Source organism: Capricornis sumatraensis, chromosome 19, assembly GCF_032405125.1.
Source record: "Capricornis sumatraensis isolate serow.1 chromosome 19, serow.2, whole genome shotgun sequence".
Taxonomy (NCBI): domain Eukaryota; kingdom Metazoa; phylum Chordata; class Mammalia; order Artiodactyla; family Bovidae; genus Capricornis; species Capricornis sumatraensis.
In genome coordinates, this window is record NC_091087.1 from 47,384,614 (window position 1) to 47,401,883 (window position 17,270).

General features: G+C 38.4%; 1 protein-coding gene across 2 annotated transcripts in view; it reads right to left on the minus strand.

The window, feature by feature from the left end:
• The window catches only part of PRKD1 (protein kinase D1), a 352,100-nt gene that overhangs the window by 14,314 nt on the left and 320,516 nt on the right, over positions 1 to 17,270 (minus strand). For both annotated transcript variants that reach the window (XM_068991082.1, XM_068991081.1), the window contains 3 exons: positions 11,111 to 11,272; positions 10,462 to 10,560; positions 8,894 to 9,161 (listed from right to left, as the gene is read on the minus strand). In XM_068991082.1, coding sequence (XP_068847183.1) covers positions 8,894 to 9,161; positions 10,462 to 10,560; positions 11,111 to 11,272 — 529 coding nt within the window. The remainder of the gene's footprint in view (positions 1 to 8,893; positions 9,162 to 10,461; positions 10,561 to 11,110; positions 11,273 to 17,270) is intronic.

The following is a 17,270-nucleotide window of genomic DNA, read 5'->3' on the forward strand; positions in this document are numbered from 1 at the left end:
AAGTTATACATTGAGTGTCGCTTGCAATTTTCTGGGTTTCTTTTTGGCAGTATCCACCCAAGTCACTCTTATTATGCACCAGATATGACAAACATGGAGGATAGCCTGGCCTAACTCTTGCTCCTGTGGCAATGCTAAAAATGCAATGAACGAAATGGCATATGGGTACATGATCAAGTGAGGTGCTGCTGCTGCTAAGTTGCTTCAGTCATGTCCAACTGCACGATCCCATAGTAAGGTGCAATCCTCTAATTTCATCTGATTACAGATGCTGAAGCTCAAGCTCCAAAACTTTGGTCACCTGATGTGAATAGCCAACTCACTGACAAAGACCCTGATGCTGGGAATGACTGAAGGCAAAAGGAGAAGAGGGAGGCAAAGGATGGAAAGCATCATCAATTCAATGGACATGAACTAGGACGAACTCCAGGAGACAGTGAGGGACAGGGAGGCCTGGTGTGTTACAGTCCATGGGGTCGCAAAGGGTTGGACATGGCAACGATTGGACAACCACAACAATTTAAAAAATGTGTAAGTGATAATGGGCTTCCCTTTCCATAAGACAAAGTAAATGTGCTAACCAAGCAACTACTTTAAAATGGGTGCAGAGTCCTTTCAAGGGACTGAGAAAGGTCATAGTGTCTATGTGCTGAGGACTAAGCTTAACCTAGTATAAGATAAAAGCTGGAGGTGAGAAAGAGGCTATGTCTAGTTATTGACAGTGGTATTGGATAAGCTTCCCAACTGGTGCAGTGATAAAGAATCTGCCTGCAAATACAGGAGGTGCAAGAGACACGGGTTCCGTCCCTGGGTTGGGAAAATTCCGTGAGTAGGAAATGGCAACCCAGTCCAGTATTCTTGCCTGGAAAATCCCATGGACAGAGGAGCCTGGCACACTATTGTCCATGGGGCTGCAAAGAGTCAGGCACAACTGAGCGACTGAGCAGAGCACACAGTAAAGGTCAAATGGTCTCAATGATGAAAGTGCAACTCACAACACTGCCCTAAAATGAACACAAATGTTCTTGAACTCCTCTCTTCCCATGATTACCTGAAGCCTCCTCTTATGCAATAATCTGTAACCATATAATTCATTCTGGAGTGTTTTATTGTATACATGCATTCTTTGGTTTATAAATTAATGTATTTATTTTAATTGGAAGCTAATTACTGTACAGTATTGTAGTGGTTTTTGCCATACATTGACATGAATCAGCCATGGGTGCACATGTGTCCCCCATTCTGAGCCCCCCTCCCACCTTCCTCCCCATCCCATCCCTCAGGGTCATCCCAGTGCACCGGCCCTGATCCCTGTCTCAGGCATCGAACCTGGACTGGCGATCTATTCCACATACAGTAGTATACATGTTTCAATGCTATTCTCTCAAATCATCCCACCCTCGCCTTCTCCCAAGAGTCCAAAAGTCTGTTCTTTACATCTGTGTCTCTTTTGTTGTCTCACATAAAGGGTCATTGTTATCATCTTTTAAATTCCATATATATACACGTTCTTAGTTAATCTGTATAGAAGTGAAAGTGTTAAGTCACTCAGTTGTGCCTGACTCTTTGCGAGCCTGTGGACTGTAACCCACCAGGCTCCTCTGTTCATGAAATTCTCCAACCAAGAATACTAGAGTGGGTTGCCATTTCCTTTTCCAGGGGATCTTCCTGATCCAGAGACGGAACCCAGGTCTCTCACCATGCAGACAGATTCTTTACTATATGAGCCACAAGTTCAGTTCAGTTCAGTTGCTCAGTCGTGTCCAACTCTTTGCGACTCCATGAATCGCAGCACGCCAGGCCTCCCTGTCCATCACCAACACCCGGAGTTCACTCAGACTCACGTCCATTGAGTCCGTGATGCCATCCAGCCATCTCATCCTCAGTCATCCCCTTCTCCTCCTGCCCCTAATCCCTCCCAGCATCAGAGTCTTTTCCAGTAGTCAACTCTTCGCATGAGGTGGCCAAAGTACGGAAGCTTCAGCTTTAGCATCATTCCTTCCAAGGAAATCCCAGGGTTGATCTCCTTCAGAATGGACTGGTTATATCTCCTTGCAGTCCAAGGGACTCTCAAGAGTCTTCTCCAACACCACAGTTCAAAAGCATCAATTCTTCGGCGCTCAGCCTTCTTCATAGTCCAACTCTCACATCCATACGTGACCACTGCAAAAACCATAGCCTTGACTAGACAGACCTTAGTGGGCAAAGTAATGTCTCTGCTTTTGAACATGCTATCTAGGTTGGTCATAACTTTCCTTCCAAGGAGTAAGTGTCTTTTAATTTCATGGCTGCAGTCACCATCTGCAGTGATTTTGGAGCCCAAAAAAATAAAGCCTGACACTGTTTCCACTGTTTTCCCATCTATTTCCCATGAAGTGATGGGACCAGATGCCATGATCTTCGTTTTCTGAATGTTGAGCTTTAAGCCAATTTTTTCGCTCTCCTCTTTCACTTTTATCAAGAGGCTTTTCAGCTCCTCTTCACTTTCTGCCATAAGGGTGGTGTCATCTGCATATCTGAGGTTATTGATATTTCTCCTGGCAATCTTGATTCCAGCTTGCGTTTCTTCCACTCCAGCGTTTCTCATGATGTACTCTGCATAGAAGTTAAATAAGCAGAGTGACCATATACAGCCTTGACGTACTCCTTTTCCTATTTGGAACCAGTCCGTTGTTCCATGTCCAGTTCAAACTGTTGCTTCCTGACCTGCATACAGATTTCTCAAGAGGCAGGTTAGGTGGTCTGGTATTCCCATCTCTTTCAGAATTTTCCACAGTTTACTGTGATCCACACAATCAAAGACAATCTGCAGACAGATTCTTTACTATATAAGCCACAAGTAGTTGGCTACATTTGTTTAACTATAGATAATTTATATAAGCATTTGGTTATATATATAACTGTAATTAAATATATGTGTTTAGTTACATGTGTAATTATATATGCATGTGCATAAACAAATACATATATATATGTGCATATACACAGATCGATTGATCATGTAAAGTGATTGAAATACAAAGTGTTCGATACATTTAAGGTAATCTAGTTGTCTCAACCACTCTGCTAACTACTTGCCAGTGCAATTTCATTTAATAATTAACCTAGTGAATTAGGAACTTGTATCACTGTATTTCAAACAGGAAAACTGAGACCTGAGATAGTAAGTAACTTGGATGAGGTCACCAAGATGCTGAGTGGGAGAGTTCTCAGTTCAGGCCTTTGCCACTACAGCATCGGGTTTCCCGGTCTTTTTAGACATTAGGAAAAATTGTGTTGCTATATTAGCTCTAAGCTAGGGAGAGCATATTAAGATTTTAATGTGAAAGCATGGCTAAATTTATTAGAAGGATAATCAAGGAGCAATAAATGCAGTGGTAAGAGCTTGGAGCCGGCTGATAAGATTTGCAACCTAGCCCACTAGGGGAAGCCACTTAACCCTCTATGTCCACACTGCCTCATCTTTAAAATGAAAACAATTATAGTATCTACTTAAAGGTTTGGGACAACTAAGTTCATATATGTAAAGTGTGTTAAGCAGTGCTTGGCTACAAGACAAATGTTACAGAAGACCAGTGATTCTTCTTTTGCTTTCAAAATTTAATTAATTTTACTATCACCATTTTACCTGTAATATTTGCTGTGTTAGGTTTTCCTCAAATTTTTTTTTTCTTATTTTTCAAAGCACACTTTAACTTGCACAAAAAATCTATTTTTATAGTGGACGCCTGTTAATGCTTTTGTGTTTGTTTTCAGCCTTGTATCTTTTCACTGCAGGAACTACCTCTCTCCAACCTGGAGGGGCTCTCCATCATCCACAAGGCCAATCAGAGTGTGGCTCCTGCGGTGACAATGTGATTGTTCCCAGGGTATTACGGGATTAAGCACAGCCAATCAGTGCCCCTTTCAGAGAATCTACAGCTACTGAGATAATTATGCTTCCATTCTGAGTCATATACAATGGGGTAGCATGTTAGCCTGGAGCTGCTGGGAGATCACTTTGCACCACATGAAAAGTCTACCTGAGAAGGAAGACACCGTAAGGTAAAGCAGAGTGAGAGATGGAGAAATGTGTCACTTGAACCACAGGTTCCAGATGAATGGGGCTCACCTTCTGGACCTACCCCATTGTGTGAGTCAATAAATTACCTAAGTTAGTGAGAGATAAGTTTATACTATTTGCACACAAATCCTGATTAATTCACTGATATATTATTGGTAAGAATATCTCTATAATGCTGGTACTCAGCTTATTCTAATAGCATAAATAATTAATGAGTTTAAAATATTCCTTGAAATTGAAAGTGTTAGATGCTCAGTTGCATCTGGCTCTTTACAACTCCATGTACTTTATCCTGCCAAGCTCTTCTGTCCGAGGAATTCTCCAGACAGAATGCTGGAGTGAGTTGCCATTCCCTTCTCCAGGGGATCTTCCTGACCCAGGGATCGAACCTAGGTCTCTCGCACTGCAGGCAGATTCTTTACTGTCTGAGCCACAAGGGAATCCCTATAAGTTCTTAAATATCAAGACATTAGAAATAAGCACCCTTTGGTGGGCAAAACTATGAGCTATAAAGAATGGCAACAGGGACTTCCTTTGCAGTTCAGTGGTTAAGAATCTGCCTTCCAATACAGGGAATGCAGATCAATCCCTAGTTGGGGAGCTAAAACATCACATGCCGCAGGTAACTAAGCCCGCCAGTGTCACAGAGACCCAGTGCAGCCAAAATAAAACAGTAAATAAATAGAAACCAACTGTCTAAGAAAAAAAAAAAAAAAGACAATCAATGACTTCAAGTCCAAGCCCTACCACTCTGTGACCTTAGGCAAGTCATTTACCCTTTTTAGTTTCTCACTAACACAGAGACTAAAACTGCTGTGAGGATCAAACAGCACAATGAGAGCTCAAACACACCAATATACAGTACTATACTGTACTGAGTCCATGTCTATATTAACAGAGAAAAAAGCATGATAAAGGAATTTTCTCATTCTGATACATCTATGTATGCCGCAAAGACCTTACAACTTTCTTCTATCTTTTGCTTTTTCATGCCAAGAAATAAAAAGTACAACTAACAGTATGACTGAAGAACACTTGGGAAATGTGCACAGAAGTTTGCATATAATTTCTAAAATTATACAATCAATTCTTGGTTCCCCGCCAGAGCAACTGCGTAGCTAGCTTACTGTTCTGCTATCCTTTTCCTAGATCCAAGTCCTTGGCTCACCCCACACCTGCATTCTATAAATGCCTTTCACATCCTTTATCTCTCTCAGTCTCTATTACAACTTCATTACATGGGCAGGAATCATTACTCTGTTTTACAGATGAGAAACTGAAGCTCAAAGAGGTAAGTGATAGCTAATTAGAATGGCAGGAAGTACAACATCTCAAACCACTTCACTGCTGATCCTTACCTCTGATTTATTAGAGTCACTGAGGTGCCTAGATTTTTACTTCCTTGCTTCTGGATTTTTGCTGGTTCTGGTGTGGTTTACAGCATATTGTAATATCAGCTGTGAACACTCTTTGCCAGATCCTAGTTTTCTTGTGTACTCATCAGATACCACGTGCTTAAAATTATTTGGTACCGGCCCTGTGATAATACCTAATCTGGAAAGTATTTGTTCCCAACAAGATAATGGAATAGAATCTAAGCCAATAATTACTTTTGTAACATCTCAGTTAATATTATGACATAATTTGGCCAGGTTTTCTTTATATTCAATATTACTTCTGTTTGTACACCAGCAGGTAGATAAATCATTTGCTGTCAGAGCTTCTGCTAGCAAACAGTACAACTCCTGTGCCTCAACTGCTGAAATGAGCTAGAAAAAGATGCTGAGAAGAAAGGACAATAAATGTGCAAACTGATACTTGAGTCATTTACAAGAACAAGAGTCTACATGAGCTGGTTACCACATCATTTTGAGCGGCAGGAAATTTTTTTAGTGCTTAGACATTTCTATAGCCAAGTAAAATGTATTCTTTCTGGTCAAATATAAATGCCTCTTGAATTAGCCCATGTAATTCTCTTTTGTGAAATGCTGTATCTCTTCATTCGTTAGTGACTGGCCTAAGTTCCATCTCCCCTGAAAACTCAATACTGACTAGTCAAGTCCATAGTGACTCTTTCTCCTCGGAGACCCTGATTTTATACCAAGCTAACAATTCAAGAAAATACATGATCATTTTCCCAAGTTCATATAACTCATCTCCCCTACAAACTTTCACGTTGTTTGAAAGATATTTTATGTTTTGTCTTCTACTTTCACATTACTTACACATGTATACTGTAGTTTCCCAGCAAAAGTTCCTTGAGCTGTTGATATCCATTCTTCTGCTTTCTAATACAAGTGATAATTAAACATTCACAGCCTATAGCTAAGAAGATTACATCCACATAGAAGGCCAGCATATTTACATGATACCAGAGACCAGGCATGATTTGTTCCACTTTTTCAAGCAACATACTCTATTACTCCAAGGGAAAAAACCACTTTAATGTGAAGGCTATTTTCCTAATTTTCCAAATACTCCTGCAGAACACAAAAATGTCCGACTGGCTGTAGAGATATTTCACATTTGCACTGTGGTTAACAACATCGAGTAATTTTTATTGGATTTCTAGATTACAGGTATCAAACATAATGCTAACTGAATTTAAAGGTAATGTTCCCCAGCAAGTTCAGATCACAAGGTTACTTGACAATTCCCTCCTTTCTGCCTCCTGGGTAGGAAAAAGAATTACGTTTCCCCTTTTGCCTCTGTTGACTTATCCTAAATATATTTCATTAGTCTTTCAGCCACGTGGTAGTTCTTTTGAAGGTCAAAGATTCCATTAAGACATATCCACCTAGCTATAATTTGAGCTAATTAGACAATGTTAGTCAAAGTCAAAACTACAATGAGGGACCGGTCGGAATGGTCTTCATCAAAAAGTCTATAAATAATAAATGCTGGAGAGGATATGGAGAAAGGGGAACCCTCCTACGCTGTGGTGTGAATGTAAATTGGTGTAGCCACTGTGGAGAGTATTATGGAGGTTCCTCAAAAAACTAAAACACAGTTTCCATATGATCCAGCAACCGATACTCCTGTGTATATACCCATACAAAACTATTATTCAAAAAGATATATGTACCCTTAGGTTAATAGCAGCACTATTTACAATAGCCAAGACATGGAAGAAACCTAAATGTCCATCAACAGATAAATAGGTAAAGAAGATAAGTATATATACAATGGGATATTACTCAGCCACCAAAGGAATACAATAATGCCTCTTATTGAAACATGGACAGACACAGAAATTATCACAGTAAGTGAAGTCAGAGAAAGACAAATACCGTATGATAATCACTTATATGTGGAATCTAAAACATGATATAAATCAACATATCTGTGAAACAGAAACAGACTCACATATAGAGAACAGAACTGTGGTTGCCAAGGTGGAGGGAAAGTAGGGGAAGGAAGGAATGGGAGTTTGACATTAGGAGAGGCAAACTATTATATATACGATGGATAAACAGGGTCCTACTGTGTAGCACAGAGAGCTATATTCAATATCCTGTGACAAATTATAATGGAAAATAATATGAAAATACATATATATAAAAGTGAGTCACTTTACTACATAGAAGAAATTAACACAACATTGTAAATCAATTATATTTCAATAAAATTTAAAGAAAGTTGCAGCCAATAATAACTCAAAGCTTAGATAATGGATGGATTGTGCCATTTACAATGAACAGTAGTTTAAGAACTAATTGTCCGGGCAGTTTATACATGCTCTTTTCCAATTTCTATACCACCATCTGTAATAACAGGTATCAAACAGATATTTAACTATAAATGTATTTGCCTTTTCAAGTGGTTAAAAAGTCTCTACAAACTTAGAACTAGATGTTGCCTGAAAACTAAAAAGGAAGCATGACTAAGGGTTAAAGAATGGATGCTCAGACCATCTGGGTATAAATTCTGGCTCTGCCATTTACCAGCTTTGTGATTTTGGTGGGGATTCACTCCTTTTGCCTCAATGTCCTTGCTTGAAATCTAGATATAATAGTAAAATCTATCTTAAGGATTTTTGCTGGGCGGGTGAGAATTAAATAAACTCCAAAGCATGTTAAGGAGGAACTCCTTCGTGAAGCATGCAGTGAGCCATTTTCTCTACCCTGACTGGCCCCTCCACTTCTTTTTAAACTATCTATCATTCTCCCTTTAAGAAGTAAATATTTATTAAGGAGAACTTAATTTTAAATAATGCAACACTGCCAATGTAATCTACCCTAAAAAATCATCAGGATATATAAAAGAAACTATACATGAAAGTTATCTAACAATGAATACACAGAAATAATCTAAAGTATAACACTAGGGAAATGACTAAATAAAATACTATATACATGCTCTACAGTCACATACAGGAAAACGGTATACAAAGAATTTGGTATACTAATATATGTAATGTGATAACTAAAATATCAGTATCATAAGGTTCTTGTGTCCACAGTAAGTTAAAAGTGCTTATAACATAAATAGGCATATAGTAAATCAAAGATTACCGTTAGTAAAGATCAAGTATTGCCATTATATCTATGTATAAATATTCATAAGTTCTTAGGACATAACCAATGATAAACAGTTTCTCTTTATTTCATTTACCTCTTAATTTGTGTTTCTTAATTTTCTGTATGTAAGTTTCACCAGTAGATATTTTTGTCTCCATTTCCTTTACTTCTCAACCCACCTCAATCAATTTGTGCCCCTACTCTGGTGGGCAATTTGCCATGAGCATTTATCAATTTAAATTTCATGACTGAATTAATAATATAACACTTAATGAGGAAATCATTATCACTTCTGAATAGGAAATATTACCTTCGTGAGAGATTTCCTTCCAAGGATTCGGTGGATACATGAAAGCTGCATTCTGGATTTGGTCGTGAATGTCCTCATCTTCATTAAATGGGAACGTGCCACTTAAGCTTACATAGATGATGACCCCAACAGACCACATGTCTAGAGAGCGATTATAGCCCTTGTTCCTTAGAACCTCAGGAGCCAGGTAAGCTGGGGTACCCACCACTGACCTCCGGAAAGACTTCTCTCCAATGATCCGGGCAAAACCAAAATCACAAAGTTTCACCTGTTGATAATAATGGTTTGAAGATACAGTCAGGTTACAAATTTGTCTGTCAGTCTGTGTCTTGGTCCACAACAGCTAAAAAAACAACTATAATACTTTATATATATTGTATGGATTTCTCATGGTAGAACTAACAGCTATTTTCCATTTTATGTACTCGAGGATAGCAATTTATACACAAAAGTATTTTTTTATTCATAAAAATATCATCTAAACACTTTTCCTTCCTCCTCCTAGAACTGAGGGACAAATATGAAAATATGTGTACATAAAAGTAGGTTATTCAGTTTTACAAGGCAGGGAAACATCATGCACAGTGATGGATTTAACTCAAGGACTTATTATAAATAAAGGCTGAAGGATAAGCACATGCCATCATCCACCATATCCTAAAAATTAGCTCTGCATGGACAGGTAGCCAGGATCTGAGGGCATCATGGAAACAACACAGAATAGCCACCTTGGTCAGGTCACTTCAGACACAAGGGTATCTAGAAAGAGATACGGTTGTTTTGCATTTTCTGAGTCAAGGAAAAGAAGAAACTTCTGTCTTCATCCCTGGGAACAACACTGAACTGCAATACCCTGCCTAACATTAGAGAGCTGGTAGCATCCCTGGGTGGAGAAGGCGATGGCACCCTACTTCAGTACTCTTGCCTGGAAAATCCCATGGACGGAGGAGCCTGGTAGGCTGCAGTACATGGGGTCGCGAAGACTCAGACATGACTGAGTGACTTCCTTTCACTTTTCATGCATTGGAGAAGGAAATGGCAACCCACTCCAGTGTTCTTGCCTGGAGAATCCCAGGGATGGGGGAGCCTGGTGGGCTGCAGTCCATGGGGTTGCGAAGACTCGGACATGACTGAGCGACTTCCCTTTCACTTTTCATGCATTGCAGAAGGAAATGGCAACCCGCTCCAGTGTTCTTGCCTGGAGAATCCTGGGGACGGGGGAGCCTGGTGGGCTGCCATCTATGGGGTCACACAGTGTCAGACACGACTGAAGTGACTTAGCAGCAGCAGCAGCATCCCTGGGACTCTGAAGCTGTCTCCCTCTCCCGTTCCCCAGGATGTCCACAGCACGGCAGCAGAAGCAGCAGGAAAGGCCTGGTGTGCATTATATTATAAAGGCAGGCTGAACTGAGATGCAGAATGACAGAGACAGTCCCCATAACGTAAGAAGGTAACAAATGGATGAAAACAGACAGTGAAAGTTTTGAGGAGAAAGGGGGACAGAATGCAGCAAGAGAGCCAGTGATGCTGTTGGCTGCCTTTTTGCTGAGAGAGGCTTTCATACTTGCCTGAGGGAAAGGATCAGCTGATGCTAGCAACACGTTTTCTGGTTTGAGGTCACAATGAACAATATTTTTAAAGTGTAGATGCCGCAAAGCCACAAGTATCTATATAGGAGAAAATCATCAACATCAGCTTATTTTAATCTAAATGGTTGGTTCAAAATGTTCTCTACTAGGACATAAATTTAGAGGGTCAACAGAAGACTCAAAATGAACAGTGACATTTCTTTATGTTTCAGACCCTGAAATAAGCTAGCATGTTTCTAAGGCAACTTTATTGGAAAAAGTATTATGGAAACCAGATGGCAACCGAAACAGGTAAAGATAAAAGAATTCAATGATATCTAACAGGCTACACATTCCTGAATATTTTCAAAGATTCAGGACTCAGCCACTGTGCATTTTAAAATTTCATGAGCAGTTTTAATACCTGGGCCCGTATACATATTATTCATTTGGTGCTATCCTAAACCCTGACTACTACAGATATAAATTAGATAATACAATAAGCCATTCCAACTTTTTTTTTTTTAGTGTAGTTCAGACTCTGGAGGTAGGGACTAAATAACAGGGCTAGAAAGCTCTAGTTAAACAGTGATAACATCTGATATTAAATATTACCTTTTTTATTTCCTGACTGTAATTGATTTCTTACCTGAGTAATTAAAAACTTCGTTACGTGCTCTGGCAACCTGCCCTTTTCACTTGACAAGATCATCTCCAGCATGTCTCCATGGAGTTTTTCCATAACAACAAACACTCTTTCAGCCGTCTCAAACATACACTCCAAATTTACAACACCAGGGTGATGAAGGTTCTATTAAAGATAAATAAAGCACTTGAAGAAAATGAGTTTTTGATACTGTTTGGCAAGCTCACTGATTATACAAAACTGTTCTAGCTTAAAGCTATGGAGAAACCCACACTTTAGATTTTTAACACCTCTAAATTCCACATGTGCTGCCTTATATGTTTGAAATTCTAATGTCTCCAAAAAATACATCTTGACTTTCTGTGCACAGTGAATATTTTTTTCTATGCTATAAAACAAAATTCCAGCACAGTGAATTGCTAATTAGGTTTTAATTAGAATATCATATTGAAAAATCTGTAGTTTCTTAGGATTATCTCCAGTATTAAGCATACTGTCCTAAATTAGTTTACTAGGCCATCCGTACACACTGAGTAGAAATTTAATGTAGATAAGATGAAATACGTTCATGGAGTGCATCTGACTGCACTGATGAAGCACGTTAATCAAAACCTTTTGGAACTGCTGCTGTGCTCTCGGAGGCTGCTCTAGTTTGCTACAAAAGCTCTTACACAAGAGTAAAGATCCCCATGAAAACCGCAAATATTATTGAGCCTCTGTTTTGTTCAGGACATCATGCTATGTGGTAGTGCTTCATAGTTCTCCAGCACTCAATAAATATTTCCACAATAAACTAATGGCCAATAATGATAGGCTGCATTTGGCTTGACATGTTAATTGTCACACGTCAAGTAAAATTACTCTTAACATTAGATGGGCCCTCGTAATGATGCTTAACTCTGAATGTCGGTCTGGGGTCGTCAACAAAAGCCTTTGATCAATTGACCTTTTTTTTTTTGCCTGCACACAACAAAATAATCCCCAAATTAAAAGAACTATTATATATTCCACTAATATTTCAATGAAAAATGGGGAAAAAACAATCATCTTGAATAAAAAGTACTGAAAGAAAAACACACGGACTGACTTACATGTGTTAACAGCTGAACACAGGGAAGAAAATAAATCCTCTATTCCAAGAGAAAAAATCTTAGTCAGCCATAAAATTAAACGCAAAATGAAATGTTCACAAATTACTGGAAACCTGAAATGGCGCGGTCTTCAGATCTCATGGACAGATGCTGGGGGGTGAGCAGCAGAGGGGACATGCGTGAATCTGCACTGTCACTGTCCTTCACACTACTCCTCAGGGCAGAGAGCCTGGCATTGACTCAGCACGGCCATACGCTATGGTTGGCAGTAGCTCCCATGATGAGAACCTGCCTTGCTGGATGAGAACTCCATCCACTACTCTGGCAATTCTGCTCTCTGCCTAAGACATCAGATGGGACTTTAATATGTGCTTATTTAATTTGTATTTTTCCAGAATGTTCTAGACCAAAAGTATAAAAGGAATTGATGAGATTGTTTTCTGTCAATGATGTCCCCATGGACTCTGAAGGACTGTATAAATGTCCTCTAATAGCTTCTTTATGTAAGAGATAAAGGAAAATTTGGCTATTTCTTGGTAAGGGACTTTGAATATACTTAGGTATATATTTTAGGAAATAAAGTATATTCAATGAATTCATTGAATTAAAGGTCACCCGAACGCAACCGGTAAAAGAAATATGTCTTGGAAAAGTTTCAGCTCCTACATTCATTGCTCTTGGTCCTTGATCTTTCACCAAAACCTTTACGTTTTACAAGTCTGCTAAAGAATATATTGAATGGTAGCTGAAAAATCTTCCCAATAGCAAAATGACTTTATTTTCTCTGCATAGCTGGTATGTAATAAGTTGATACTTCTTGAGTTCATTATGTATGGTTGAGACAAAGCCATCACAGATGCCTTCTCAAAAGCTGGATGCTTTTGCACTCAAATGACCTACTTGCTTTTACATTCAACAATAACAAAAGTAAGCAGAATATACAGAATCATGTCTTCATTAACAAAAATCTCTATCCTGATGAGAAGTTAATTTACTTAGCCTAGATATCTGAAGATATCTGAAGACTAAAGAGAGGGGAAAAAAATTAAAGTTACCATTTTGTATCATTCATATTGCCTTTTTAATACCGTAAGATCAACTCTAAGATGAGCTTTAACCAAAGTAGCTGATGTCACTTGTTCACAATTTTAACTTTTTACAGAAACTATAAAATAGCTTTTCAAAATTTTCCTTTTAAAGTCTAAAGTAAATTAATTAACTTAAAATGGTTTGATGATTATAACATCAACTATGGCATAGTCGTGTTCAGAAAGAACTTTTGTTAACTTCTCAGGCCTAGCTCAGAGATTTGGATAATAAATTTCATGGCAGAGTAAGCTATTACAGGACTTTGTGGCCATCTGTTTGTTGCATTTAAGTAATCTAATTTTCAGGAAATGAAACATTTGGTCAAATATAGGAAAGAATAGTGTCCATTCACACATTACAGATTGATGACATATCCATGGGGTGAATATGAGTTGTTTTGAAGTCTGGGAGGAAATGCCATTTGGAGATCAAGACAAAAATTTTCTGACTCAAACTGCCTAGAGAGTTCTTATATAATTAATGGAAGCTAGTCATTAAAAGCAAAAGATTTTATAAAAGCAGTAATACTTTATAAATAATATTTAATTAAAATTTTTAGTTTATACATTTATTTATTTTATATTATATGTTTTAGATTTGCATTGAGGATTATTTTTCTTTACTTATAATCTTTAATTCTAATAGTGTTGCTTTATTGTAAACCTAACACTGTGAATTCATTCCAAACATCTAGCTGTGATAAATCAATGTCATGTTTTGCCCTTCTTCTACCTTCAGGATTATTATACTCAAACATATGAGAGGTAGGAAAGAGAAAAATTAGATTCAATATATCTATTCAACAGATTATTTAGGAGTCAGCCTTAACGTGGGAACTTCTGACTACTTTCCTATCAAACAACGAAGTGATTTAGGTCATACTGAGACAGAAAGGAAGAAAATTAGAAGTGAAGAATCCAGGATCTAAGTTCTAAATAGCACACAGGGCAGACAGAATACACCAGCACAGTGTGTACAGTGGCAAGGATGGGGAAGTGGGGAAGTGAGGTACAGCAACATGGCAATGACTGTTGATAGTCACTCCTGAACTGAAAGAACACACCATCTTATACATTTTCTAGTTACAGTCTTTTAAAATTTATGCTTCACTTACTAACCCTAGAATTTACAATCACTTAATATGAAGGGGATGCCTTGATAGTTACTAAAAAAGTCAGTGTAGAGAGGAGATGATTATAAGAAGACATGTGAAAGATAATACCCAAATTAATGTGGTAAACTCAGCTATCTCGCCTAAATTCTCTCTTTAGTTTGATAACCAGAAATTTAAAGTGGAAGAAAAGAAAATTACCTTTTGTCTTTCACCTAAAGGAAGTTACATTAAGTATGAAGCCCACTTACGCCTTCTACTTTGTCCTATCGTTCTAGGTGGCTCTAATGGTAAAGAACCCGCCTGCCAATGCAGCAGATTGAAGAAATGCATGTTCAATCCCTGGGTCAGGAAGATCCCCTGGAGGAGGACACAGCAATTCACTCTAGTATTCTTGCCTGGAGAATCCCACAGACACAGGAGCCTGGTGGGTTATATAGTCCACAGGGTCACAGACAGTTGGACATGACCGAAGCAACTTAGCATGCAGTATGCACGCATCTTCCCTCATGGGCTTCCCTGTTGGCTCAACGGTAAAGAATCTGCCTGCCAATTTAGGAGACACGGGTTAGATCCCTGGGTCAGGGAGCTCCCCTGGAGAAGGAATGGCAACCCACTCCAGTATTCTTGCCTGGAGAAACACAGGGACAGAGGAGCCTGGTGGGCTACAATCCGTGGAGTTGCAAAAGAGCTGGGCATGACTTAGTGACTAAACAACAACAACATCTTCCCTCATTCTGTATTTTTAAACTTCAGTGATGACAGAGGTGCTTCTACTCTGATGTCAACAGGTGAGGGCTGTGTTACATCACATGAGAGCCCTCCTGACTTAACATGGGGTGGGGATCATTTGGTTGTTGCATGCAAACGTGTCCTTATTTCATGTTTGGTTGACGAAAGCCTACAATTTATAAACAGTTCCATACTCTAGAAGTTATCTTTTAGGAGGTAACATTTTGGGAATGCACATTGATAATAACTCAGAACCAATAAACCTAACAAACATATGTCAGAGGAATAAATGTACCAATATTACTTCAGTAAGACCAGATGTAACAATCCACCCTACTGTGAATCACTGGCTGATATTTAGATCAATGGAGTCACAACCAAATTTAACCTATTAGACTCTGTGAACTCAGAAATGATCCGATCACTCCCAGTAAAACTGCTTGCATATACCATCCATCAGAATTTGCAATGTAATATTATATTTTTGTGTGGCATTAATTAGCTCAGATTGACCCTGGTTTAAATAGCTCAAAATTCTGTGGAAGAAATAAGTTGAAGCATCTCCACTGGCTGTTAATACAATATATATATTGTGTCCAAATATCAAGAAGGGGAGTCAGCTTTTAGATGGCTAGCTTACAATGCACAATTTACCATTATTTTTTCCATCTTAAGTTAGCTACAAATTCTGTGCATCCTATTAAGTACAACTGGCCCAAGAAAAAAATTTTAAAGAATCAGTTCAATATTTGTATAGAAGAAAAAAAAAATCAGGTCAGGTCGGATATATAATTACCGTATTCACATATATCCATAAACCTATCTACAACCCTCTCAAACACTCTGCACTTAATCTTTTCTGGAACTGCTTTAATCTAGCTTTAGATTTCAAGGCCATGCAGACACATGATAAACAGAATGAGTTCTCTCCTTTCCTTATAAAAGGAGAAGAGACTGAATGCAGAGAGAGAGGAGTATGCAAAAAACATACTTACAAAACCTTCCCATCACCTCTCATGTTTCTAGCCTTTTTACCAGGTAGAATTAGTATAAAAAGTATGTGCTACTTATCACCAGGAATCTTTTAGGGCATATGAATGGGAAATCTAAAAAGCGAAATCTAGATTCCTCAACCCACCATGTAAACTCATACACTGAGCTTCCACTGGCACTGTCTGTATATGACTGAAGTTGTTACTATAATTTCAGAGAGTTGAGGGAGTGACTTCTACCAAATGAAAGGCCCTTACACAGCAAGAATACTGTACACATCCAGGTATCTACTCCCAAACCCCTGACCACGGCCAGAGTTTCAAGCTGAATTTAGGCAAAAGGATGGAATATTTGAGAATAAGAACAAAGGCTTAAAAGACAAAAAAAAATCAGTAACTGGTTGTTACTTTTTTTAAAAAAAAATCAGTGTTAGTAAATATTCCACCCATAAAGTGTGACCCTCTTTCCTCCATGCCATTACTCTAGTTTGTATTTAGTGAAAAGGCATGAATTGAAAGAATGGCACGTTAAAATAAGGAAGTTGGAATTTGTAGATCAAGGTGTGCTTACTGTACATAAAAGTTAAAAATTGGACCAAATAGCTGAATTTTTTTTTTTCTATTTGATACAAATGCATGGCAATAGACACACATCTGGAACACTTTTTTATTTCCTGCTAACCTACTGGCTGGAAACATGAACACATGAATCCAATCTCATCCCAATGTTAGATTTAAAGTGTAACTTTTAACAAAGTATATCACTGTAACCCAATTACTATGCTTAGAGGTCACCACTCCAGAAAGCATAACATTCTATTATGAGGTTAAATGACCTGTACAGACACAAAATCTATCTGAAGTCTTAAGTACTGGATACTGGGATCTGGAGTGAGCATATCAGGTGTACTGGACAGAGTCAGAGGACAGAATGTCATGTGCAAAAAAGTCAGATTGTGTTATCTTACATTGAATATGGATTTTGTGGCACTTAGATGGCATATTATCAAAACTGAACAGGTTCTTAATTATGGGGCATCTCAGAATCTTTAAGTGAAAGACTATTCACTTCCAGGATGTAGATGACCTGGATGTAGTATGCAGTATTTTCTAAGCTTTTTGAGCACATCTTAATCCTCACCTTCTTC